This window comes from Scomber scombrus, chromosome 7, assembly GCF_963691925.1.
Source record: "Scomber scombrus chromosome 7, fScoSco1.1, whole genome shotgun sequence".
NCBI classification, from domain to species: domain Eukaryota; kingdom Metazoa; phylum Chordata; class Actinopteri; order Scombriformes; family Scombridae; genus Scomber; species Scomber scombrus.
The window spans coordinates 28,922,422-28,949,999 of record NC_084976.1 but is presented as its reverse complement, the minus strand read 5'-3'; the positions used below and the strand labels follow the sequence as shown (position 1 = coordinate 28,949,999).

General features: G+C 38.4%; 2 protein-coding genes across 2 annotated transcripts; one reads left to right on the top strand and one right to left on the bottom strand.

Annotated features, from left to right (window-relative positions):
- Positions 1-442: 442 nt before the first annotated feature.
- scnm1 (sodium channel modifier 1) lies at positions 443-4,113 on the top strand. Its single transcript, XM_062422866.1, has 8 exons — positions 443-565; positions 742-812; positions 941-1,029; positions 2,021-2,115; positions 2,442-2,542; positions 3,196-3,344; positions 3,466-3,559; positions 3,672-4,113. Exons 1-8 carry the CDS (start codon positions 515-517, stop codon positions 3,781-3,783), a joined length of 762 nt encoding a protein of 253 aa, XP_062278850.1. The 5' UTR covers positions 443-514; the 3' UTR covers positions 3,784-4,113.
- A 2,609-nt stretch (positions 4,114-6,722) lies between these two features.
- On the bottom strand, positions 6,723-25,217 carry tmod4 (tropomodulin 4 (muscle)). The gene is made up of 10 exons (XM_062422383.1): positions 25,139-25,217; positions 14,907-15,083; positions 13,942-14,098; positions 12,692-12,811; positions 9,069-9,161; positions 8,264-8,394; positions 7,846-7,953; positions 7,516-7,659; positions 7,218-7,362; positions 6,723-7,132 (listed from the first exon to the last, which is right to left on the bottom strand). The coding sequence occupies exons 2-10, from the start codon at positions 15,006-15,008 to the stop codon at positions 7,110-7,112; spliced, it is 1,023 nt and encodes a 340-aa protein (XP_062278367.1). The 5' UTR covers positions 15,009-15,083; positions 25,139-25,217; the 3' UTR covers positions 6,723-7,109.
- Between the last annotated feature and the right edge of the window lie 2,361 nt (positions 25,218-27,578).

Here is a 27,578-nt window from a genome sequence, read left to right as displayed (position 1 = left end):
CGTCACAAGCGCTGCGTTCAGGCCCCTCGTAATAAGCATCACCAATCTTGAAGCAGCCTCTGTTCTGAAAATATTAAGGGCAAATCTGTTTTTTGTTTTTTTTTAAAGCTTAGAAAGCCTGGACTAAACTGGAAGCTGTTGGTGTGCACATCAATCAATTACAGTGAGGAAACAACAGAGGTATGATTAAAATGTTTTTTAAAAAAAAAATCAAGAATACCCAAATAAAATAAAAGGTAATACAAGATTAATAAAAAATATATAATAAGGAAATAATAAAATAAAGTCACTACAGAATAAAGTGAGTAAAACCAGAAATGTTAGGAGGGGTATTAAAAAGGAGGGGGGGAAACAGATACAAAAGGTGGGTTATGAAAAAGAAAATTCGTTTTTACAATTTTCTACCTTTGACGTGAAGGCAACATTGCTATGAGAAGAGCTAACACAGAGCTGTGAAGTAGCTAATGAATTAACTAAATCATCTAATTTCTCTCTCAGCTTGTCATATATAACTATGTCTTTTAAAAGAGAAGGTGATGACAAGAGTCAGCTTAACATCCTGAAGGTAAATCTTTATGTTACAGCTCACATCTCCTCTTATAGCTGAGAGCATGCATGTTGTTGTTGTTGTTAGCATCGTGTTAGCCGACATGCTAACTTACCTCAATGAACAAGTGACTGTATTATCTTCTTTTCTGTGGTTTATTAGTATTATTTATACGTTTTTGTGTTTTATTTCAGAAACGCCGTGTCGCTGATCTTCTCTCTAACTTCATCCCAGAAGATGAAGCTACACTTATGAAAAACGGAAGGTGAAATTAATTTAAAAACACACCTGGATGTTTGGGTGGACACCTTTAAACTTGATGCTTTTTAAGGTTGTTTAGCACTTAAATAGATATAATAATAATTATAATTTACGTGTTTATTCTCTCTGTAGATATGCCTGTCTTGTGTGCCCCTACCGACCTGTGTTTGATACCGTTGAAATGCTGACAGTCCACCGAAATGGGAAAAGGCATCTACAAGGTGAAATATTTAATACCAGATATTAGACTGTGAGTGAGAGAGTTAGTGTTTAGTTTGTGATTTCACAGCTTTTCTAAGATCACTGATATTGCAAATGTATCAAAGTGCAGCCTGTCTTGTGACAACATTGTACTCAAGTCCACTTTTTAAGACAAGATAGTCCTTTATTAGTCCCACAGTGGGGAAATTTACAATCATGTAAACTGTGTCTCTCTGTTAAATTATGTTATAAGGCTGATTTAAAGATGTTATGTTTAGCAGTGTGGATGCTAGAGATCAGTGATTTATGTTCTAGCAAAGTTATCTTTTTACGTATGAAACACATATTGACAATCATCAAAATAATCTGTTGTTGGGTTTTATGAACTAGTTTTACTGTTAAATGTACTGTATTCTTTACTATTTATAACTTTTACCGGATACAGTTTATTATTTATGACTTAAGTTTCAACTGAACCATTATGTCTACATCTAAGAGTAGGGGATATGGATAAAAATCATCTGTCACATCAATCAGCGCTATCTTTATATAGCACTAAACACACAGAGCAGGTCTAGACCATACTCTTTAATTTAATTTAAAGAGACCCAACATTCCCACATGAGCAAGTATTTGGAGACAGCTGCGGGGGAAAACTCCCTTTTAACGAAAAGAAACATCAGGCAGAACCTGACTATAGGGAGGCGACCATCTGCCTCGACTGGTCGGGGTTGAGGGACAGAGAGGGAGAAAGGAGAAATAAACAACCATGTACATATATATGCATGTATATATGTATGTAACTTTAGTATTATGTTCTTGGACAGTCTAGTCACTTCATCTGATAGTGTACAAATCATATTTAAATCTAATATTGCCATAAAGCATTTCTTCTCATTGAGTTGTAACATTTCCCTCAGTGGCGTCACACCCACAGAGATATTACAGTTATAACTACTATGGTGTAATACCAAAATCTCATCTTTTTTTATGTTATATTTATTTTTTCAGGATTAAAATCATTCTACGGCAAGAAAGCACGGCTGAAGAATGAAATCACAAAGAGGCAACATGAAAACTTTGTCCAAGCTGAAGACAGACAAGAGGTTGGTGAGAATATCGTGATACGTGTACAGAGAAGTCGTTTCTGGATCACGAGAACAACACACAGATGTCTGATAATTGAGCAGAATGAACTCAGTCTTCAGTTCTTTTGACTGACTGAGGCTGTTTATCCAAGTTGATCTTGTGACCACCATGTGACTCTTGACATTTTACATCCTGTCAACTGTGTCAAAAGTTTTTGTCTGTTGATGAAAACATGCCTGATCATTTGGGGGATAATGTCAGGGAAAGTACTAATACTAAGTGAGTGTTTAGCAACCTTTGACACACTTCCACAATAACACACACAGCTTTTTGTTGTTTATAGGAGCCCTCAAGTTCAGCCCCTTTATTGGAGCAAACACAGAGGCTCATCCATCATGCTTTACTGAAGACTACACCATATAACAGCTGCCATAGAAAAACCAGGTGAGTAAGATGGTGTAAATATCCATGTGTGTATTTTACATCTTTATACCCTTCCACCCCGCTATTCTCTATAATCCTCATTCTATTGGCTGACACGTGACGCATATTATTAATATTAACCCAGGTGCTCACCAATTAGCCAGTGATTATTCAAGTCCTCTTATTGGATGATTGAGGCAGCTCTTGTTTGTGTAAGTGGCTGAATGATTGTCTTATTTCTAGCTTGCAATCCTATGTTGTATTCTTGACCACTGATATTTATTGATCAAGTGACATCATGTCCTTAATTGTATCTTTTAACTATTATTACCATTTTTGATATTTCTCTATTCTTTCTAATCCTCATTCTATTGGCTCACCAATTAGCAAGTGGTTATTCAAGTCCTCTTATTGGATGATTGAGGCAGCTCTTGTTTGTATATATGAAAGTGTGGTAATGCTGCCCATGATGTCTCTGATGAAGGTCTGAGAGAACACAAGTAGTGAGCGAAACAATGCGTGGGAGCTTTTTTATTTTTTTATTTTTGGTAGCACCTTCCTCCTACACACCTGCCACTACTCAGGTGTGCAGAGATTTCTGTATTTATTTTTAGAAATACATCTTAAAAAAGGGAAACCATAATAACATTTTTTATTCTCTCTCTTTTTTTAAGTACAAAACCTGGAAAAGAACCAGAGAGCATCGGCTTAGATCCTAGTTGGGACGCTTGCAGCAAAACTCCATCTGCACAAGTAAAAGCATGTCTGAAAACTGAAGTTTCTAACAATTCATCAACATGCAGTTCTAGTAGCTGCACAGCAGGTAAAGTCTGTCATGGGAAATCTTTTATTTAACTTTATGTTGGCAAAGATCCAGGATTGGGGATGCTTTTAGTGTGGATGTGTTTCATCTTATTGTTTTGTCTTTTTCTGGCCATCAAAAGACACAGAAGGATCTCAGCCTGCAGTGATAGAGGAAGAAGAGCCTATAACACCCCAGAGGAGAAGAGAGCTGGAGCATTACCTCAAACTGAAAAGGTACAGAACTGTTTTATTTGACCTGCGATGATGGCTAAAGTCGTACCTTCTCACTATCGGATGTCAGATCAATATCACTCTCACTATTTCATCTTGCTTTGTGCTTTCGTAGTGACGGGTGGGTGCGAGACCGGAGCGGCCAGTGGATTAAAGACGACAATGTGGAGTTTGATTCAGATGAAGAGGAGCCTCCTTCGCTCGAACCTCCACCTACAAGTCATTGAGAGGACTGAAAATGTGGGGGAGAACACAGATTAACTTGTACCACAGTGGTATGTTTAAGAGACCACAGCGCTGTTTGGACATGGCTCAAAGTGCAAGAACCCAGCAACCTTTTAATTTGCTGACTCTTTATAAGTTGTAAAAGAATTGTGCTAATCATCAGTAGTCATCAATTGCACCTGTTCACAAGCACATTAAAAATTATTCTTTTTTTATAACTTTGTGAGCTCTGAATTTTCTTTCCATATGTTTTATTTCCTATTACTTTAACCCTAACATACTGTTCAAGTTTGACCCATTTTTACATTTGAAAGCAGTAAATACACTCTAAATACTTCTTACTTTTAGCTTGAAGTTTGATGACTTCTCCTTAAAACATTTGACTGTAGCTGATAAATATTATTTTTTAGAGTTTTTGACCCATATTTTTTATATGCATCAACAAAAAAACACATCTACTGTGCACTTTCTGTAGATTTTTAAGTCATTTTCTGACAAACTAGACTTTCAAATTTCATCTGTATGTTGAAATCCAACTAAAACATTTATTTATTTATTTATTACATTTGTAAATCTTATGTGGTCTTAAACTGTGTAAAAACTGAATAATAAATTCTCTCAGCTCTCTGAAAGCTTCATTAAGGATTAATCTGGTTTATTATCTGTGACTGATGACGAATTCATGAATGATTTGATGGTAAACACTAATTATGAGGGGATACTGTGAAGAGTCTGAATATAAACGATATGTGAGGATTAAAGCCACTGTGTGTAGAACTTCAAAAATCTAAACACTGACTCCACCACTGCAGCTTTAAGATCATTAAAGGAACAACAAAACGGATGCAATCAGAACCATTTTTCCTCAAGCAAATTTGTGACATCGAGCTATATAATATAATTAACTTGACTTGAAAAAAGAAACATTTATTACATTATACACCACCGTTATATCCTGATAGCTGAAAGTTTTACATTTTTTAAAACAAAGCCTGAGTTTTACACATCTTAAGATAATCTATTTGCATGTCCTACTTGACCCTTGTCTGTGTTGGTTACTTTCCCACCACTAGGTGTCACTCTAACGTCCTGATTCAACAGGAAACATGTTTGACATTAGAAGTAAGATGTCACCCTCACATACTGCTCATATTCTGACCAATCACAGTATTTCCTCACAAAATTAGTCTCTATAACAAACTTCTGAACCACAAATCATTCGTAAATATCTCATCATCAGTTACAGATAAACATGATTAATCCTTAGTGAAGCTTTCAGAGAGCGGAATGGTTATTTTTTAGTTTTAAGGAGAAAAAACTATATTAAAAAAAAAAGAAAACTATAATGTTCCAGTGTTGCATAAAAAAGGAGAACAAACCGGGTCAAAAAAAGTTGAAACAGTTCCTTTTTCATATCTCCTCCTCAAGAATAGAAAGCTGAAGTAACACTTAATTTCTCGTCACCTATGGCCGGGTTGAGACTATTTTCATCCCCCCTTTTGTTTCCTGTCACTAGCCTTTCAATTTAGCTCCATCACGTCTCTCTGCTCTCTCTGGTCGGACTAATCCTCAGTCAGCTTAACCGTAAATCAGCAGCAGATGGGCAGTATTGGTGCTAATGTGGGTAGCGTAGCCACCGGTTAGCATTCTTCACAGGGTGTTCGGTCAGTGCCTCTTCCAGCGGAGTTGGTATAAATTGGATAACACCTTCAGGGGGTTAGTGAGAGAGGGCAGGAGGACTTATCATGGGGTTACTTTCTGATGACACCGCTAATGTGCGTCTTTATTTGGGTGCTCACAGTGTCACAGCCACATGGGGAGGCTCTTGATACGTTGAAGATCTTTCTCGCTCATCATGGAGACTTGGCAGCACGGGCATTTAAACACTTGTCACGATGAGAGAGAAGTTAAATCTTTTGCAGGCCGAAGTATCTTTTTCTTTTAACCTTTAATATCATATTTGCCCGTACAGCATTACAACTCACACAGTCCTCTGATGCAAATATGACAAAAAAACAACAACAAAAAAAAGGAAAATAAAGGAGCACAATATGGCAAATACGTCTGTCACAGCATGCATGGCACCCAGCGTTACAATCCAAAAATACACGTGTGTTTTACTGCCAAACAATGATCAAGAAGGAAAACCCTCAGAATAGACTGTGGTGAGGCAACGCTGACTTTAAATCACTATAAGACATCTAATGTCAGCGAAGCCTGCTTTGGTTTAAACGTGACCTTTTAGAAATTTGAGACTTTGAGACTTCCTGGTTATAACCTGGTGGTCACGTCACACTTGATATTAAATCAGAGTGTTTTTAAGAAATGAAGAAATAGGTTTAAAAAAAGAAATAAGGGACCTAATGCAGGGGAAGAGGCAGGAACCTGAGCAATGCTGTCAGAGTCCTCAGAGGTTAGCAGCTGTTTCTGTTCATAAATCTCAGCGGGTACACATGGGTGCCCCCTTCTACCCTTCGTCCAACCCTCTTAAAGTTAGTTCTTATATATAGAACAAGGTAACTCAAGCCCAGTGGACTAAGTTATTGGAGTTGGGGAGAGGTGGGGAGTAAAAATAGCTCAGGTGCTTGGGGGAAGTTAGAGGATCAGAAGAGACTTTAAGGGATTAAAGCACTGTTTCTGAACATGAGGAGTTCATCCTTAAAATGTTGCATTATCAGTTTTGGGTATTAATCAAATTTTATTATCCCTTAGAGAGTAGATCTGCATCTAATTCGGATTAATAATGGTGAAGAATTAAAAGTTCACCTGTTTTTGGGTTGTGAGCTTCGGTTAAACAATTACGTCCACTTTTAGCAGCAGATACTGAAATGCACCAAAGTACGAGCTGCTTTGGTTAAGAATGATACTCCAATATAAAATACTCATGTCAACATCAGGTGTAGAAACAATAGAATTAAACTTGCCAAACATTTACAAAAAATATTTGAATATATATTTTATTTAAAGTATTTACAGATTGTTTTCTTCCCACAGATAGCACCATATTGAAAACGTTTCCATGAATGAAAAGAGTTAACCTTTTGTTTGGGATGATTTTTAGCCGATGCACAAACGAAAAGCACAAAAAAAAAGAAAAAGAAAAGACACTTCACATTTTTGCTTTTGACCTCTACACGCCTTTATGATGAATTCAGCAGTCTACACAAAGCCGGCTGTGGTAAATGAAACAAAATGAAATGAAATGAAATGGATGTTTGGCGGTTCATTCAGCTCTCGTGCTCCACGCTGACAAGCTTGCACAAGTTTGTCGACGGCAGTCAGTTTGCAGGCTCCAAGCGGGTCGAAGGGGTTCTTCTTCATGTTGCTTTCATCTTAATCTCTGCTGGCGAACTGCAGAGAGAAAGAAAGATCACATTAATCAAATATTTACTCCAGAACTCTACATTAAAGATGATTATCTGAGATCGTTTCTCACTCATGTCGTTGTTTCTTGTGATGGCCATGGCGGCTCTGGCGCGAGGACCCTGCTGGGTGAAGTGATAGCCGAACCTGAGGATGCTTGAGTTGTTCTCCAACATGGAGGCGATCTCCATCTCGACTGAGTCTCCCAACTTCTGCCTCTGTACCGGAGAGAAGAGGAGAAGCAGCTCATTTAAAAGAAGAGTCAACCACAAAATGAGTAAAATATTAAGTAAGCTACATCTAATTAATGTATAATTGGCTGAAATCAATCATTAAACATTTTTCAAGAGTTGTAATTTTGTATTTCAGACCTGGTTGTCGATCTTGAGCTCCACCAGCGTGGCGTTGTTGGCCATAGCCTTAACAATCGCCATCATGCCGTCTGCAGTAATGAAGTTGGACTCGATATTAAGACTCTGCAAGCTGGTGTTCTCCTGCAGCATCTCAGCACACGCCTGAAACACACACACACACACAACGACAATTAAATTAATTTATCTAAATCCACCTCATACTTTTATATCTCCACAGCACTCTTAAAACAGTATTGTCAACGTCATGCTTAATACTATAACACAAATGAGAAGAGATGCAGAAAATAAACAGCATTTGTTGGCTGTCATGTAAATCCATGTACTCACGTAGGCCACAGGGTCGTTGCTACGGGTCGCAGCGATGCTAAGAAACTCCACGAGAGAGTTTCCCTTCATCGCCTCAAAGATCTCTTTCAGTGTCGGGATGGGAATGTCCTGCAACACAGACAGAGGTACATCACCTTCATGAGCTTTGGTTCTCAATCAAGTGTGGCTGAGGCTCACACATCTGCAGGTTTTACCAATGAACTGATCACTACAGCAGCTTATTTCAGTGATTTATTCCTTTTCTCCTTTGAAATATTTGTTAAAAATGAAATTCAAAGCTTTTGTGAGTTTAAAAACTTGGAAAAGTTCAGATGCATGGTTCAATTGAATGCAAAAGCTGATATTTCGGATGAGTTGGAACGTCACATCGGTCATTTGAGCCTTAACAGACAGTTTTTTTCTTGTTGGGCTGACGGACCTTGATGTTGTTGAGGTTGACTTCAGTCAAGCTGCTGTCGTTGCTGTGGATTCTCTCCAGGGTTTCCTCCACGTTGGTGGTGTTGGGCGGCTCATCGGGGAAGACCTTGAATGGATCTGCTTTTACTACACCTAAAGAAAACGCAGTATAAGAGCTCAGGCTACAGAGTGACATACTGTAGTGACATATTAATACTATAGATAAATGTTTTTTCATGGATAGCGATCGGCCTGTAATCGAGCTCAGCATTTAAAGCTGCAGGGCATCTGTGCAATATCTTGATGGGGATGTTCTGGTGTAGACAGATGTGTGTGTGATGCTGCATGTTAACTGTAATTTGATTGTATATGTGTATGGATATATTGTGTGTATATGGAGAGGCTGTGTATTGCCACGTTCTCTCAAATTTCTCCTAAGGGAGACAATAAAGGTTAATCTAATCTAATCTGACCTAATCTAGTTTTATCTAATTCAAAAGGCATCCTTCCAAATTATAAAATAGTGATGTTGAGCAAAAAGGGGGGAACTTTAAGACGATTCCCTCTTTGAAACCTCCTTTAGTGAAACACATTCATAATGTAAAAGACAAGACGAACCTCAACATACTGTAAAAAGCTAAATTTCCTTTATTTTGTCTTTTCTTTTCATTCATATTGTCTAAATACACCGATTTCCAATAAGTTACTGTCCAAATAAGGACATTTTCTGATCAAAGAATTATCTTATCAATGTTATATTCAATATTATAAAATATATTGGCCATTAAAAAAAGGTGAAATGGTTTATGTAACTGTTTCATACGTACTGTTGATGCCCTCTGTGTTGGCGATGGTTCCTGTGACGCCCAAAGCGTCGTAGTACTGCTTGTTGCTCATCAGGGTGTACATGCCGAGGATAGCTGCAAGTACAAGAAAAACAGTCACTATGAAGACAAGATAAAGATATCTGTGATAATTGAGTAAGATCATAGTGTACGTCTTCGGGTTTTGCTCGTAATTGTCATGTCTGTTTTTACAATCTGTGCCGTTGCTGCGTGGCTGCACCACAACAAATACATTGTCATCATCACTGCTGCATGTTCAACTTATCTGATTTTAACAAGAATACTTTTTTAACAGAAAGAGTTACTGTAGGTGTTCCCGCAGCTCGTGTGTGGCTCGATGCTGTGTTTCTGTTTGACAAGATAAGGATATTGTTGTCTGAGTTCAGCAGGAAACTCGGCAGCTAGCTGTGATCACAGTGTTCAGGGGCCAAGAGGAAACAATACCACAAATTTACAGACATAATACAGAGTTGCCAGTTGAGGGGGTGGAAACAACTTTCTCAGTGTTATTATTGGTGATATTGTGTCTCTGTTAAAAGAGCAAACACAAGAAATAAAGAGTCAATATTGGTCTATGGAGAGTGAAAAGAAAAAGATAAATTTTACCTTTAAGTCTTATAGGGTTTCTTTACATTTTTGGTGCATTTTAACGACATGCAATACAAAACTATTTCTTATCTGAGATGAGATTTATACTCTATGTTGAATTATTACTTTCTAAGTTCTAAAATAGACAATACATGCTGAAAAAACCCTATCAATGCATCATTCAATCATAGAATCGGCCATGGTGGAATGTATTTATATCCTCTGGTTACTTACTAATACTAATACTAATGATAATAATGCATTTAAATGACAGAGCTAAAGGCCACTATGATGGCAATCCCATTTACATGAATGTAGTACATTGTAGATCCAATTTTAAATATATAAATATTGATTAGAGTAGCTTTAAGCATCAAAAGTAAAAGAAGTTATGATGCATAATGGCCCCTTTTCATTGAATTATTTGATGCATTTCAATGCTAAAATTGGTCAAAACAGAGACAATTGGTATGATTTTATTTAGTTTGACCATTTTAATCTTTTCTCTCTGTTACATGATGGGTGGAAACATCCTCGTATAAGAAATGTCTTGGGTAGTTCATCATATTTTCCTTCAACCAACTAGTTGATTTACTTTCAGTATTTTAGCTATTTTAACTTCATTTAAAATGTTTAATTCTAACCGTTCTGACTCCTGATTAGTTTGTGTATGATTATATTGTATTTTAACAACTGTACAGCACTTTGGTTCAACTGAGGTTGTTTTTAAATGTGCTTTATAAATAAAGTTTGACTTGACTTGACTTGTGTTGCACTCCAGGCAAACTTTGCTCTCTAATTTGAAGAATAATAGTTTTACACTTAAACCGAGAATCAATGAGTGAATATTCTCCACAATGCTTTCATCAAACTGCTACTGAGTTTTCTCCTGTCTTTCCTGTCTATGACCAGGAGGAGGCAGACCTGCGGAGTCTTCTCTCTTGTTGTAACCGCCGGCACCAAACTGTGTCACACACCAACTGCTGTGACAGCCACCCCTCACCCTTCCCACCCACCAGCCTGCTGACCCGGTGTGGGGAACCATGGGAAGGGCCTTGTGAGGAGAGGGAGGCTAGTGAGACAGCTGCCTGCTCAGATGGGCGTTACTGGTCATAAACACCCCCACGTCATCCGTTTTGGCCCTGAGAATAACCCACGGTAGCTTACAGCACAAACTGGAGTGCATTTAACCAGAAAGACCAATATAGCAACGTGTTAATATCATGAATAAAAAAGTGAAAATTAAGTCTCCACGGTGACTTAACTCTCTCTGGCCTCATGGAACAGGTCAGCCAAGCTATTCATCCCCTTTTAGTATGTTTGCCAAAAAACTCCAACAAAAGACTGACACAGGCTAACGGAGGTTTAATCCTCATCTGGACACCATCCAGTGTTAAAACGGCGGTCTCTTTGACAGGCTGATGGAGCCGGACAAACAGGCTCTCCTGCTCTGCCTTTCCGGATGCCTGCCTGCCTGTTTGGCTTGTCAGAGAAGTGTGGCCGGGTTTTCAGGGTTGTCAAAGGATCACACTCAATATAGAAAACACGTTTTATAATTCAATTGATCCCCAATTATGTCATTAATGTTTATTCTGCATAACGAGCATAGAAGATAAAAGCTTTCATAACATTTATGGCTTTCAGGTGAACCAGTTCGTCTGCCTGATGCATCAGTTACTGTAACTAAAAGGAACAAAAGAACATTACGTCTTACTCTTCTTACTCTCCACTGTGGAGATTATTGGGACAAGCAACACACATCTAATAAAGCTCTGAAAGTAAACTTGAAATTTGTTCAGATGCAACATTAGCTCCCTGGATTAGCTATTGCAGGTAAATACATACAGTAGCTACATAGGAGATATATTAGAGAAAATTCACTTTAATTACCATCATTTTGATGTAATTGTGCCATATTTAGCCAAATGTCAAATTTGTATGTACAGTCCCTAAGCAGACAACAACCTGTAATGTAATAATGTAATACAACGTCACTTCTACACTTCCTGTATTGATTAAACAAGATGCTTCCCTCATCATATTGTTAATTTTAAGCTTCAGGAAACATGAAAAGGGTTAGGGTTAGCTATCTTTGATCATAGTTGCTGCCCACTTGTCTGTTTTAAACAGATACTATATCGTTGGCCCTGCTGTTCATTACATCCACTCCACCCTTCCTTTGGTGGCCTCTGGCCAGGCTTATTTATTTCTGTGTTGCTGAGCATGGGGAATTGGAGCCCATCGCATGTTTGTCCATGTCTGTTAGCCAGGGACTACTGTGCAGTCTCAGTGTTCGGTGAAACAATGTGAAGCAGAGAGACTGTGCAACTTCTGTGAAATAAGTTATCTGGGTCACTGTGGTGGAAACGCTGAGGTCACACTATGCTGTGTATGTGATAATTGGTCAATGAGCATTTGCTGCTGAGAAACAACATAAGGACAAACAGATGACACGAAGAGCAGTCAATCAAATCCAAGTGTAACAATGAAACCTGCTCTTCATCACAGCTTGAGCATCATTGTTGCATCACTGATGGCAATAGTGGAAGTGGGTCACTGTGTAGGGAGTTAACCCTTTGAGAGAGAGTTTGACACTATACAACTGCTGCCTGCCACTGTTACCATCACTCCAGAGGATAAACCTCACTGAGGAAGATGAAGCCTGTTGAAGATCACCAGTTTTTCTTTTCTTCTCTTCTGAAATGATGCCTATCTTGTACTTTAAATGTCTACTTGCCTCCCTAATAAATTGTGCTACCCTGAATCTTGATATCTTTGCCACCATCAGAGCACTCATGCTTATTTATCATTCACAGACTGACACATTTTGACTTGTCACAGCAGGAAAACCACAGGTGAAACTAATCACATTAATCATTGCTCAGGTGCATTGCAATAACGCATTACGTTGTTACTTACACTCAGGGAACTGAGTGAACCTGAAAAAGCTACATGACGAAGATGAATGGAAAACTACTGCAGTTACTAGTAGTAAGTAGTAGTGGTTGTTGTCTAACCTGCAATATCACACATCTCTGCATCACTGGCGTTTTTCAGAGCCTCCTCCAACTCCGGCTCCAGTGTCACCTGCTCATGTTCGGGGATCTCCGCTGGTGGCTTGGCAACAAAGGCTTTTCCTGGAGATAGAAATAAAGAACAGATGAGCGAAGAGACAAAAACAGGGTAAAACAGACAGTGGGATGATCAGAATGAGACAGGAAGGGGGAGAAGTTTAGTTGTAAAGAGACAATGGCGAGAAAGACAATTGAGAGTCTAATAGGATGAGATACAAATTGAGATGGACAGAAATTAGCATTTGAAAGGATTTCATCTGTTGTTCCAGGATTTTTTTTAAAAGTAATTTTGCAGCAGTGATAATTTACATTTCTGATCTTCGTGAGAATTTATGTGTAATCTGCGAAAACCAAAATTTCCCCAAGTATCACCTGACAAAGAATTAAATAATCTTAATGGGGTTTCTTCAAGCTGAAAGTCTCAAGCCATAAATGTGTCTCTGTTTTGGTAAAAGCTCTGTTCAGATCATGTTTCCCAAAACACGAGTAAGCCAGGGCTTATCACAGATTTGTGGACCAACTCTAATAAACTTAGTTTTCCACTGGAGCCAGATTGTGCTTTTCTTATCTTTTTTTCTTTGTGCTGTGCTCATTTGTCACACTTTTAGTTCTGAAAACCCTAATTTTATACCGAACATATATGCGCCGGTTCTATTATTGCTTTCCATTTATTAGATGCATTGCACTGAAACTGGAACTGCAGTAAAAAATGTTCCCAATAAAGTTATTTCCTGGTATAGGTTTGGACATGTCAGCCTTTTGGACTATGATGGAAATTCCCTCAAAACTCAATGAGCTGCAAAAACCCTGCACAGATCTGACACTAACTGCTAGTGTAGCTGTGCAGTGGTGCATCACAGAGTAAAACACTGTGCAGCTAGCTGAAGAAGAAGAAGAAGAAGAAGAAGAAGAAGAAGAAGAAGAAGAAGAAGAAGAAGAAGAAGAAGAAGAAGAAGAAGAAGAAGAAGAAGAAGAAGAAGAAGAAGAAGAAGACAAGAAGAAGAAAAGACATGGAGATTTGTTGATGTTAACAGCCTCTAATGTTGTCAGTCTGTGGTCTGCGCACAAAAAGTACATATTTATATTTTTGTATGTGCTGTTCATAAAAAGCCCTGCAAACTTCTAGAGTGAATGCAACATTAGATTTGTTATATTAAATATTATGTGGCCAGTGTCAGAGTTTTTCTCCCCACCTTTCTTCTCCCCAGTGAAGGGCACCAGGTCTTCCCTGTCCGCGTGCTCCAGGGCCTCCTTCTCCAGGAACTGACCGAGGGCGTCACGGTCATATGGCCCCGTCGGGCTCTTTTTCGTCTGGTCACGCTGCCGTAAACCAGCTGGCAGCATGGCATTCTGGGAGAACACAAGGTCAAATGTCATGTTGATGTGGCATTAAGAGTGGAGAACCATTGGAATCATTGTTTTAGTGCTGGGGTGGATTAAATGAGAGTAGAGACAGTGAGCAAAGTGACTGAGTCCTCAAAGTGTTGCCACATCCAACTAATTTAATGTAACCCTTAAATATGGAATACATATTGGCAATAATTTATTTGATTAGTGAACCAGTTTAAACTATGTACATAATTGTTGGCTTCTCTCTCAGCTCTCTCTGGCACATAGTTTTTCAGGGTAATCATACTTCTGTCCCTATTGTGTATGAATATGGAAATCTAAGAAGTAATTAAGTTTATAGAACTTCTGCTTTCAGGTGCTGTTCATTTACATGCTGCTCTGTAGACAGGTTGTTGAAAGGCCAGAAGCGGTTCTTTCATTATTTCAATTACAGATAGTTTGTAGTGGCATCACTTCCTTTTACTGGTTGTAGGGCCTTTCATTTTTAGACTATGAACCGTCTTTTGCCCTTGATCTCTTACAAATGTAATCACAGGTGGGCTCACTGAAAGGAAGATATCATGGGAGGACATTACAAGAAAGTCTAACTGCAACTTTTCTTTTTAATGTTCTGTATGTTGCAGGTTTTTGCTCCTTGGACAGTTAACGAGCTACACCTTGTATCAAGTAGCTGTGGACTGATTGACCACCTGCAGGAACAAAAACCTGCAGGACTTGTGGACCTCAGGAATCTTATATGACTACTAAGGCCTGGTGGCATTACAGAAAGTGTCTGACAGGTTAAGACTAATCAACCACTCCTCCGTACCTCAGGGTCCATCTCCTGCAGCTCATACTCCAGTTGATCCAGCTCCTCTGGGCTGAGGCCCTTGAGGAGGGCATCCTCATCAATGTCCCTGGGGTCCGACATGGCTGCTGAGGTTCCGGCTCACATACACACACAATCACTCATACACACTGCTGCACACCCTTGGGTGGGATGACACTGTGAGAGAAGACAGGGGAGAGAGATGTATTTGTATATATTCGTATATTGTATCATAGCATAACAATATCGTCTTGTACCATGTCATAAAATATTGTCCATAATCACACCACATCGTATTGAACAGTATTGCAAGGTATAATACAATACACAATATGATGTCATATCGTACATTATCATGTTGTATTGTATCATACGTTATTGTGTTTGTATGTATTGTATATTTAATGCACAGCATCATATATTAACTAGTTTATACCCATATTGCATATTAGTATTGTATCACTGTTGTTTTATATTATATTCTATATCACATCATAACTGAAGACAGAAAGTTTTGTTGTATAATCTTGTATCACATTACATTGAACTGTATTGTATTGTTTTAATATACAGCATCGCACTGTACCGTGTCACACAGTATGACCTATTGTGTTAATATCATATCATATATCAAGTTTGTATTGTATCATAAAGAGACAAAGGTTCTAGGAAATGTCTGGTGAACAGATAACACAGCAGATGGATAACATGAAACCTTTAATTATACTATTCAATAGCCAAACCTTTTTATACACACTCAATGGCATTTTACTGGGGGACCCCCTGAAATCCTGTCAAGGACCACTGGGGGTCCCTGACTGGGAACCGCTGTCCTTGCCAAACAGTTTTACTGGGCTTATCGGCTACTCAATCTAGAGCACTTCACTGATGTAGTGAAGATAATAATAGACTCATTTCCAATAATACATTAGCAAAACTCAGTAGGGCAGAGTCTGTATAAATATGTTACAGCAGCTTCCAAATCACATGCTTATATGAGCCTTACTTTCATCTTAAAACACAAGAGGAGAGTAACCACCCACTGATGCCATGCAGTTTGAAAGGCGAAGAAGCAGAGAAGTGAAGAAAGTGAAGGAGAGACAGAGAGAGAGCAAGGTCTTTGTAATTCTAAACCCTTAGCTCACCACACAGCAACTAAGAATAGCAGAATGAGAGAAGAGGAGGGTGAAAAGTGCAATCCCTTATTTATCATTGATGGACATTCTTTCGTACAGTAGTGGACCCACCCGGAACGTATCTGCACCCAGTAATGAAAAGCCCCAAACACATAATGACAACAAAAACAGTCTCTTGATACAGCAAAGGGCAGCGAGTTCACACCACACAGCGGGGCCCTCGAAGTAGGAAATACCATAACGATAGCTTACGTATACTCTGGGTTAAAGTATGAGTAATGCAGCTATCAGGTTTGAGGTCCAATGTTTTCATTTTTAGTCCAAATTTCATCCCAACTTGGCCAGAGAAGAAAACCCATCACAGCCCGGGTCAGAGCGTGGTTTCATACAGTCAATCTGCTTGTGTAATGTCGGTAACAGTTAACATCTGTAAACTGTGACGGCAACAAGAGTTCAAGAATTTTACAGAAGATTGTCTTTCTGCATCGGGATTTAATCACGCGTTTACTGGATTAATTAAAGGGATTCTGAGTCATTTTTAGTATGTACAACAAGTAGGAATTCCATCATTGTTTTACCTCCTACAACAGCCTGAATAATTATATCTTGTAAATAGATTTAGCATTGAGGGGGAAATTCCCAATAAGGAGGGGTGGGAATTCTCATTAGGACAGAAAGCCCTGAAAAATGTCTCATGAAAATGGTAATGCATGGCTGTCTTAAAGCTACTGAAAACTTTCCAAAATACTGGAATTTCCACTGCAACAGAATTGACTTGCAACTCTAGTGACTCTGCACAGTAGAGTTATGGATGTAATATGAACGTGAATAAAAAAGCTAGATACGAGAGCATCAAGACTTGAATTAATGACATCATCAGCTCCACTGGCATTGATCCGAGTCCGGCCACGTGACTCAGAATGAGATTTCACATTCAAATTAATTTAATTTGAATGTAGGTCATCCAGATGTGAATCAGACCTACAAGCTGTCTCTCTGCTGTACATTATAATAGAGATAAAGTATCTACATTCTACTTTAGGGTGGATTTCCACATGGATGCTGCTTTGTTGTTTACGTCTTGTTTTTAAATTTTATAAAGAGACAATTTCTATCTATCTGATATAGTAAACAAGGCGTCACTGGTGTGACTGCAAACCTGGCAATATCCCCACTGTAGATAAATGATAAAATGGTAAATGGACTGTACTTATAATAATGATTTTCTAGTCTTTTTAACCATTCAAAGCACTTTTACACTACATGTCACATTCACCCATTCACACACATTCAGGGGCTACCATGCAGGGTGCCAACCTGCTCATACATATTCATACAAAGTTGGTGCAGCCATTGGGAGCAATTCGAGGTTAAGTATGTTGCCCAAGGACACATCGACGTGTGGACTGGTGGAACTTCCGATCTCTCGATTGGTGGACGACTGCTGTACCTCCTGAGCCACAGCCGATACATTATACTTAAGGTCAAATTTTTGTGAAGGTCAAGTAAATTTCTACTGTGGCCTACAAATGTAAAAATGAATGGAATGTAAAACTCAATCAAAACAGCACATATTGTTAATTTGTGTTTGCGGTGTCACAAAGTCACCACACAAGCTCCTGCACGAAGAGCACAAGGTCCTGACATACCACAACCAAATAGGTTTCCTTGACAACAGTACAGAAGCTCCGTCGTTATGGTAATGGAACTCCAAAATGATTCCGGAACTATAATATTCCCACAATTAAAGAACTTTATCAGACATTCTATGCTTGGACATTCCATTCTATTCTGTTCTATTCCATTCTGTGCTGTGCTGTGTTCCTTGCATTGCTTTGCTCCAGTGACACAAAAACTATGTAACTGTATCCTTGTTAGTCTCGAGGTAATGCCTGTTACTGATCAGATTACATTTTATTAGACAGGACACACACACAGAATGTAGACACTCAACATGACTGTCTGTACTCACATGCTACATGCTACAGCTGGTGAAACAATAACTGCCACGAATCAATGAGACACACGACAACTTGTACGTGTGTGTATATTTCAGATGTGCTGTATTTTTTTCTGAGTCTGAAATTTTGAGATGTGTATTGTTCATTTATATCAGAGAAACACTTTTAAAGAGGACATATCATACACACTTCCAGATCTGTGTTTTATTCTGGGTTTCTATTGCAATATATTTTATGATGTTGTATAGTTAAAACAACTTTTTATCTTATACTGATACTTTTTGCATTTTTTTAGCTCCTGTTTCTTTAAGGCCCCCCTCCCAGTGAGCCCACTCTGTTCTGATTGGTCAGCTTCAGGAAAACATCCAGCAGCTCCAGAGGCTATGTAAACAAACAATAGCTGTAGGACTTTGCTCTTTTGTTTCTTTACTTGAAATATGAACTTCTTAAATACACCTGTACATGTTCAAGCCCTATAACCTATATGAATGACCTGACGTCAGTTCAATGGGAAAGTAGAGGTAACTTTGCTAACATAGCGTTCACAGCAGGCTGAAGCCCTGGTGGCATTTTACATGCACTCAATTCAAGAACTTGAGTTGACCGTGTTAAACATGGACTTTGAACATTATAACAGTATAAAAGATCATTTCAGGTCTTCATTCATCCATGGCGACCAAGCTTCTGGTTCTGTTGTCAAGTAACAAAACCCTTGAAACATTCATCCACTTTTCACCATTTTGTAGAGAAATCTACAGTTCAGGTTGAAAATATCCACTTTTATGTCATTTTTAACCAATTTTCTTTTTCTTAGAAATAAATTATCTAAACTATATATCCATTACAGTACATACCCGGTATACATTAGGACAGCAACATTCCAACTGATTTGAACTCTTCTTCTTTGGCCACATTAGCAGAGATGAAATATTCCTGTATTTTTAACTTTTAACTTTAATGCCTGGAATGCAGCTCAAACTAATTAATATGAACCACAGCTTGGCAGAGATATAAAAGAGAGAATGCAAACCCCTTATTTAATTTCAGTAAGAACCCAACCTATATAAACATTTTTTTTAAACACCTGTTAAAACATGAGCCTGTATGCCTAGCAGCTTCCCATCTGCGCAGCGTGGCTCTAATGCGTAAAGCCAATGACACAAACATGGGATCACACAGAGTCTTGAGGAAGATGGAGAAGATTTAAAGGATGAGGGGAGGCTGAAAACACACCGCCTTGGTGCATCATATGGCAAATGTCATATGACCCGAGAACCAATAGGAAGTACAACACTGCAGCATGTTTACTTAGTAGTGACCTGAACGTAACTCCAGTTGAGTACACTGCAGGATAATGAAATGCTGTGGTTGAGGTGTGGGGGTGTAATGCTACATGTATTCTTCCCGCACCATCACAGTTCGGTGCAGTTGTATTCACAGAATACGCTCCATGATCCACACAATTACTATCAAAAAAGTTTAATAATCCACTTCCTAAGATGTATGGAACAATCATTCTGTGAGTGTGAGTTCCACCCCAAACATTTTGGCAGTGCACCACGTAGCTTTAGCATGTTTATCCATGAAAATACAAAGGATGTGATGTTTTTGCAGTGGCTCTCTCCCATAAATGTCAACAAACAACTAGCAAAACTAACAAACACATGCTATCCAAATACAAAACACCCTGCAGATATTAGCTCTCCAGATAATGAGACAGCTGGCTGCCTTTATCAACAACCACACATTTCACAACAAAACACTCCCACGATGACCAGTCACCCACTCCCCAGCACACATACAGCTAAAACATTATATCCTCAACAAAGGAGCAGAAAACAAGCTCCAGAGCGATAGCAGAACACAGCTTACTCGTTGTGTTTTTTTCTGTTGGTAGTCCAAAGGTGGTAATAAGCACACAATTTACAAAAAAACTGCAGCCTGTTGCTCCCCAGCCACAGATTGTTGCCCCCCGGCCACAGCGTGTTACTTTGGCTGTGGAGTAACACCAATAGTCTTGTGCCGCTGCTCACTCCGCAAGTAAGCACAAGTATGACCAACGAGATCCTGACTGCAGCCCACTTCCATCGGTATTAGTATTTAGAGGGAATTTCGGATTCTTACGTATCAAACCTTTAATGCATAGATAAGTCTGTGAAAAGACCGAACAAGCTAACACAACTCAGAGCTCCATCCAAACAAGGCTCATGTGATTTGACTGCATTCGAGCCTTTGAGCCTTGCTTGTTGTTCATTTAAATACATTGTTGTTTTCTGATTCTTGAGCTTACATTGAGCTACAGACACATATGAACCTGCCACAACATAATACTGAGGAACATAACACTTTACAGCATATCTAACACTCATATACACCGTGTTAGAAAATGATTTTTTGATTTGGGGTTCTAATTATGTTTTCATATTTTACAGAAGAGTACAAATCCAAATTAAATCAATGTTCTACAGTCCTGGAGAATATTTGTTGTCCGCTTTGAAATATAAAATAGGTGAGACATGAACAGATACATGGACTTTAGTAGATAATTCACTCTGGAAAATTGATGAACAACAAGAGCAAATGTGGTATCTTCACTTGTTTTGACATTTAATGTGGCATATCCCAGGAAGCCTCCGACTGCACTGGAAACAGACTGGACATTTGTGAATGTGCATCTGTCCCCAGCAGTCCCAGTCGGCATTCTTTATGGACCAAAACAAACAGGGTGTGGAGGATGGTAGTAGCTGTCACCTGCCACTGCCAGCTGGCTATGAACGCTTCTTTTCCAGTCAAAATCTCTCAACCATCTCCTGCACCTGCAGCTGCTGTCTTTATTGAAGCGGTGACATGAACTGAGCCTGGATATAAATGCATGTCTAACTTTTACTGCGATTTGATTAACAGCTTATTGCCTGTCAAGCACTTTTACTAATTTTAAACTGTAAGTATGTCAGGTACTCAGATGTGACACAGGTATGATACAAGGACAGTGGAAACAACAAACATAAAGTTCTGACCTGGAACAAGTTGCACAGAGTCAGAGACCAGTATGTTACGTCTTTTTAACAAGTCAGATTAGAATTTCTCATCACTACCCCATTAATGAGCAAATCTTATTCTCCTGAGATTAACGTCATAGTCACAACAGTGAGGCACAAGAAGGAACAGAGAAGCAAAAGGACAGCTCAGATTTAATGAGGAGACTCAATTCATATAAAACCTGGGGGCTAAAGCTTTGACGAAAATGTGTTGAACAGAATTAACACTGAATACTACTGAATCCCCCTGGGGTCAGCTGAGAAAAAATAATCCGTGCCCATGGATTTGCAATCCATGTAATCAACTTTTTTTTTCAAAGAACAAGGATGCATGAAGCATTTTGATGATGACCACATCCACCAAGTTAGTCCAAAAGGGTAGATAAATACAATATTGTGTTGTGCATTGGACATTTAACAGCTTTCATTGTGTAACATTGTATTTATTATGTTTTTTCACCTCAAAACCAACATTTCAGTTCGAGGCTAGCAGGGAAACAGCTAATGTCAGTTTCCCAGGCTTACTTATTAGTCAAACTTTGTGTCATTAGAGACTTCCATTTGTCCATAAGGTCAAAGTAATGCTTTATTGCGTTGTGCATTGTGTGAAATGTTAACATTAGTGGTAGAAGAAGTAAGTTAACTACTGTAGACCCTCTTCAGTCATATATGCATGATCTAGTGTGGTTGTTGTGTTCCCAACTGTATATTACCAGCATTGTGTTTGAGCATGTTGACGACAAAGTAAAGAAATTCTATAAAATAATCTACACATATAATCTACAAATCTATCACATTTAGGTTATTTTAGCTCTGGTACCCATATACAATGAAATAATAAGTGAACAACAGTGCTGACCTCATTTTAAGTAGTTGTATTGTGTTCGCATCCATACTGGGTCAACAGTAAAGCAACTAAACTCCCCTTTTAGGACAATGCATGAGGACGACGATCATAAATATACAGCAAATGTAGCCAGGGAGTTTTTTAGGACCCAGCAGCGGGATGACATTGTCATTCACCTGACCTCAATGAAGTTGAGCAGGTATGCCACTTGCTGAAGGCAAAAGTCCAGATGAGGCCTGGCACAGAACCACCAGATGAGATATGAGTGTCCTCTGGGATCATACACTTCACATGGTCAATGACTGGAAACAATCTGAATCCAAATATCATATATCATGAAAAAACATGTTTTTAATTGTTCCTTTGTTCCATTAATGTCGGAGAATTTTAGCTACAAGTAAAAACTAAAGCTACAGTTCCTACACTGTTTATCTGTGGATGTAAACACAATCAAAGTGAAGAGGAAAGATTGAACTCATAGTCATATTTTTGTTTACAGAATAGAAGGAACTCTTTTCAATATAAAACACTCCAGCACACCACCACCACCACCACCCAATACAACCTGAATAATGAATAAGTAGAATTATTACCTTTCTGACTATGCCAACAAAAACTGAAAATGAATTTAATTATATTTAAGTACCGTCCTTTAATTTACTGGATGATTAGATGAGATGGTTGATTTTTGTACACTTGATGTATTAATTCCTCATCTTGTTTTTGTCATATGACCTCTGTCTTCTTCAAAATGAATAAAAGCTAAACTCTCTCTTTGTTGTTGAAATTTTCATCCACTTTTTCCCGCTAATGGTCAAAGGACTCCAGTGGTTCACCTAACAGGCACGACTTTAGTGTTTTTGACATGAACATCCTATTGATTGTGAAAGAAAAAAAAGGCCTATTATACAAATAATGAAATTTAGGGAATTTAAAACATTAAATACAACCTGACTTGACTGGCTGTACGGCTTAATGTTGTTTCCAAAACTCTGCTTGACTGCAAATCCAATCTTTTTTTTTTTTCTTCCTAGACCTCAGGTGGGCTCCATAGACTACTGATGACAGTGTGGTTTATATTTCACATTGTGGTGAATGAGGGATAGGTATGTACAAAAACAGACTGGCAAATTTGCAAAAAAAAATGCAGAAAACGAAGGCATCCAGTGTGACCATGGCCTTAAGAAATAACGTTTTTACGTTGAGCTTCTTTACACCTTTTAAATAATCAGTATTTTCTAATCTTTGTACATCTTGTTTTCTTTAGGCTCATCATAAATTCCCAAAACCGAAGTTGTCATCCTTTAATCTTTTTGTTTTGTTTTTTGTCTGCAGACCAGGACGATGAGCTACACTTTTAAAAAAAAAGATGAATAATGTAATATGAAAACTAAAACCAAGACAGATATCCAAAGAACTAAAACTCAAGAGGCTGAACTATAGAATATTTTCCAAAGGAAGCTCCGACATATCCAACTTGGCACTTCATAATACGGAAATGTCTGGAAATCATGCAAATAGGGATGCCTCACATCAGCCAAAGTCCATCATTCAAGCATACTAAAAGTACATTTAATGGATATCATGTTTTATTGTAAATGCCCAATATTTGTGATGAATGAGGGGGCTATTTAGTTGAAAAGAGGGCTAATGTGACCACATGTTAACTGCATGAAGTGTGGTTTGCATAGTCAAAAATTACAACTAACATGGTGTGATTATTAAAACTCTTATTGGCTTTCTTCCTGCAGCCCTCTTTCAATGGGGTAAAGTCAGCGAATTATTAGATTTCACGGCTCGTGCTTCAGTTTGATTCATAGTGTCAGTTCATGGAGTCATTCGAAGAACACGCTGACAAGTTGTGTTTTTTAATTTTGTAGTAGAGAGGGGGGGGACGTCTGGGAAAAAAAGGGGGACTTATTTTGGAGATGCATGCAGTAAAACCATGATTTAGTGCATGTGAGCTTGTACAGTTTTGTATTGTTCTCATCCATTAAACACTAATGGGAACTCCATTTAAAAAGCACTGCATTGAGGCAATCAACTGGAGGATTTACTGTGCATTTAATAAGTCAAAGACCATTATAAGAGTTTAGATTTCAAAGTGACAAAGGTTATACTCTCATAAATGCTCTAAAATGATTTACACCCAGCTCCTGTGCCAGGGTATTAGTTTTAACTGAGGCAGAAAATAAACTTTGAAGTCACTCCTCCTAAGTTTTACTGCTCTTTAGTTTTTCTTTTTTCTTTGGGGAGAGGTATATTTCTTCTGTAATAGTAGCAGGGGTGGAGAAGATTTTCAAGTGACCAGGCCAAGATCTCTCTGCCACCAACAGGCTCAGAAGATTTGTCACCATCCGCAGGTCGCCTTCTCCACGTCTTACCGCCCAAGTGTAACATTCCAAATCAGCCCTCAGCTTAATTTTAGCTTCACAAGTCAGCTACTTCCAGCCGTGTGAATCCTCCCCGGTTTGGGTTGCTGCCTCAAATTGTATCGGACAACCTTTTCGAGGCCTCCTGTGAACATCTTGATCTTGCATAGGCTTTGCACCAGGTTTGATTTCATATTATTTTAAGAAAAGACAAGTGCTGGTTTGCAAACTGCTGCAAATATTCAAAAAAGAAGCAATAAGTGGAAAGGTTTTAAAAGGAGACACACAGAGGTATCACACATTGTAACAAAGCCATCCACCTCATTTTTTGGGGGCACTAATGGGTCTTAACTGGAGGGGATGCACGAGCAGAGGGCTAACTTAACCCTCTTGGTCTCCAAACTGTTCATACAGCCCACTGAGACAACATCTCCAAATCCCCTGTGACGACTTAACTGGACAACGATGGGCAGCTATTTGAAGGCTTAACCCCTCCACATACCTCACTGATAGCTTCATTTGAGTGACAGTATTTTTGGTTTATTTGGCTGACCCTCTTGCAGAAGCTGGGGGAAAAAACAGCCTCCCACAAAGTGACATAAATTGTGAAAAGTTTCAGTGTCAAGTCACCAAACTTCTGCACAATAAGATTTTGGTTTTTGGACAATAATTCACTCATATCTCCTACATTCATCCTAACCCAGAATCTCACAAGAAGTTCTGGCTTGAATAAATGAAGTCCCCCCCTCACAAAAAAACAGGCAATCCAGTGGGGAAGATTAAAGTGTGGATCAGCCCCAACATGCCGGCAAGAAAGACCCTTCCCCAAAAACACACACAGAGCCACAGAGAAAGGAAGGAAGCAACCTCACACCTACCTTCACAGAAGCGCAGTGCTGAAGCCCCTCGGCAAGGCAGAGCCTGCAGTTAGAAACCAGAGAGTTGTTTCTCTTTTTTTTCTCCCCCCACCCCCCAAACCCCCCCTTTTCTCTCTCTCTCTCTCTCTCTCTCTCTCTCTCTCTCTCTCTCTTTCTCTCTCTCTCTCTCTCTCTCGCTCTCTCTCTCTCAGGCTTCAGGGCTGCTATGCTGAGACAGGCATACTGACTGCACTTTGAGAAGTCAGCATTTTATTATTTTGGCTGAGGGAGTTTGGAGGGGGGGGGGGGTGGGGGTGGTAGAGAGTCAAATAGAGAGAGAGAGAGAGAGAGAGAGAGAGAGAGAGAGAGAGAGAGAGAGAGAGAGAGAGAGAGAGAGAAGTGGAGCACAAACTCATGCTCGTCTGTCATTCAATTAAAACTTAGCGAAGTCAGACTTAAAGAGAAACACTGACATCTAGTGGTCAAATTGAAATTCCCCCTGCTCTCAGTCTTTATGCTAAACTAAACTAAGCTAAGCTAAAAGGCTGCTGGCTGTAGCTTCATATTTAACAAATAGACATCAAAGTGGCATCGAAGTGGGAATCTTCTCATATAACTCTTGGTAAGAAAGTGAATGATTTCATCTCCCAAAATGACAAACTATTTATTTTGAGAAAAAGTTGATTTATGTCGCACACTTAAGAGAAAGAAAAAACTTCACTTCAGCTTTTAATAAGCTTTTCTATCACTTCTTTTAATAGTTATGTTTTTACTTGATTTTATATATTGTTTTTGTTTTATTTTCTTAGTTTTTACTTTTACTATGTACTATTTTAATTTATTTTTATTCTTATATTCCATTAATGTTTTTATTTCTTTTCTGTTCTTTTTAAACATTGCTATACAAATAAAGTTATTAGTATTGTTATTGTTATTATTACATTTCAAGGGTAGATATCACAACATGCTTCACAATAAAAGGCCATTGCGGCAGTTGTGCTTGAGAAACTCTGTAGATTTCTACACCAAAGCTGAACCACTCCCTTTACCTCTGAGTTTAAACACTGTGAAGAATATCTCCTGTAAGTTCAAACTTAGCTTAGTTATAAAGTAAATGTGTTTACTAAATGTGGCTCAACACTTTATTAAAATTAAAATAGGCTGCAAGACACAAACTAGTTCTAATGTAGAAGTAGTAAATACTTACATCTAGTAGCTCATTTTCAGGTCTAACTCTCATTTAGATAACAAAACAAAACTAACGTTAGCTTAACATGAGGAGTAAAAGAAGTTAATGGTTGACACATATCTGACCAGTTGATTTGAATGCTGTTTACATTAACTGGGAATTACTTTTTAAACTACTTTTTACAAAAACAACTTGCAAGTACAGTAATATCTGTTAGGATTGTATAATTGTTAGGTTAGTACACCGTTAGCATGTTTCCTTTTCACCCTATGGAGGTGCAGTTAATGTTTGGTCCCTTAAAACTGCTATTTTTGGAAGTGATGTTACGGATCATGGTGTGACTTCATAGTTATAGTTTATAGTTAATTAATTTTGAATGCTTTTTGGATGGTTACAGATGTTTCCTAGCATTTTAATTTACATATTACCGTACTAAAGTCTTTACTAGCTAAGACATTTAGCCTGTAGCTATAATGGTGCCATCTGATTTAGTAGATCACTAGTTTAAAGTAGTCTAGTAGTGACTGAGATAGAAGGAAAAATAGCAAGTGAATTTGGGAATAGCTGTCACAACTTAACTTAAACTGACATTTGAGTTGATGTATCTCAACAGAGCTCATGGTTTCGACTTTTGGTTAAATAAAGGTGAATTTTTAGTAGCTTAAAGAGTTCCTAAAACAATTCTTCCGTTCAAAACCACTTCTCTTAAACCTAATTTTTTCTCTTTCTCACCACATTTTACACCTCATCCTTCCGTATTAATTAAGTTTCATTTTCATTTAGCTCTAAACTCATTCCCGGCAAAAAAAATTTGCTCAATGGTCTACTTTCTAATCTTCTTTTTGTGGTTGCGTTCTGAGTTATTTCACTTTGAGTTCTTCTTTCACTGCTTCTCCTTCCTTGACAACTTCCTTTGCATTTAATGTTCAACACTCTTGTTCCACAATTGTGCTTTTAGAAGTGTAACCTCTTATTTCTCTTTTCCCTGTCACAACGTTACCAGTTTTGAACTTAATCCTATGGTTAAGTTATTAGTTTGTTACATGTATGTCTACTTTACTTACTCATAACATTTTCACATTTTTACTGCTACTTGTTTTTTTGAGCTGGAGGCAGATATACAACAGCCAAATCTCTTTATCATGTTACAGAAAAAACAGAAGTGCTTACAGTAATTCCCAGGCTTGTCAAGAAGTAGCACAGGATGATTAATTCAATGGTGGCAGTAAATTGATTGACTACCTTACTTCACCAAAACTTCCTTTGTAATTC

Excerpts from the sequence above, each read along its gene's own strand:
- tmod4 (XM_062422383.1), bottom strand. The coding sequence starts at position 15,008 with ATGTCGGACCCCAGGGACATTGATGAGGATGCCCTCCTCAAGGGCCTC. Across the intron at positions 14,099-14,906 it reads TGCAGGAGATGGACCCTGAG|AATGCCATGCTGCCAGCTGG; the intron begins GTACGGAGGAGT and ends GTGTTCTCCCAG. Across the intron at positions 7,954-8,263 it reads TCAACCTCAACAACATCAAG|GACATTCCCATCCCGACACT; the intron begins GTCCGTCAGCCC and ends TCTGTGTTGCAG.
- scnm1 (XM_062422866.1), top strand. The coding sequence starts at position 515 with ATGTCTTTTAAAAGAGAAGGTGATGACAAGAGTCAGCTTAACATCCTG. Across the intron at positions 813-940 it reads ACACTTATGAAAAACGGAAG|ATATGCCTGTCTTGTGTGCC; the intron begins GTGAAATTAATT and ends TTCTCTCTGTAG. Across the intron at positions 1,030-2,020 it reads TGGGAAAAGGCATCTACAAG|GATTAAAATCATTCTACGGC; the intron begins GTGAAATATTTA and ends TTATTTTTTCAG.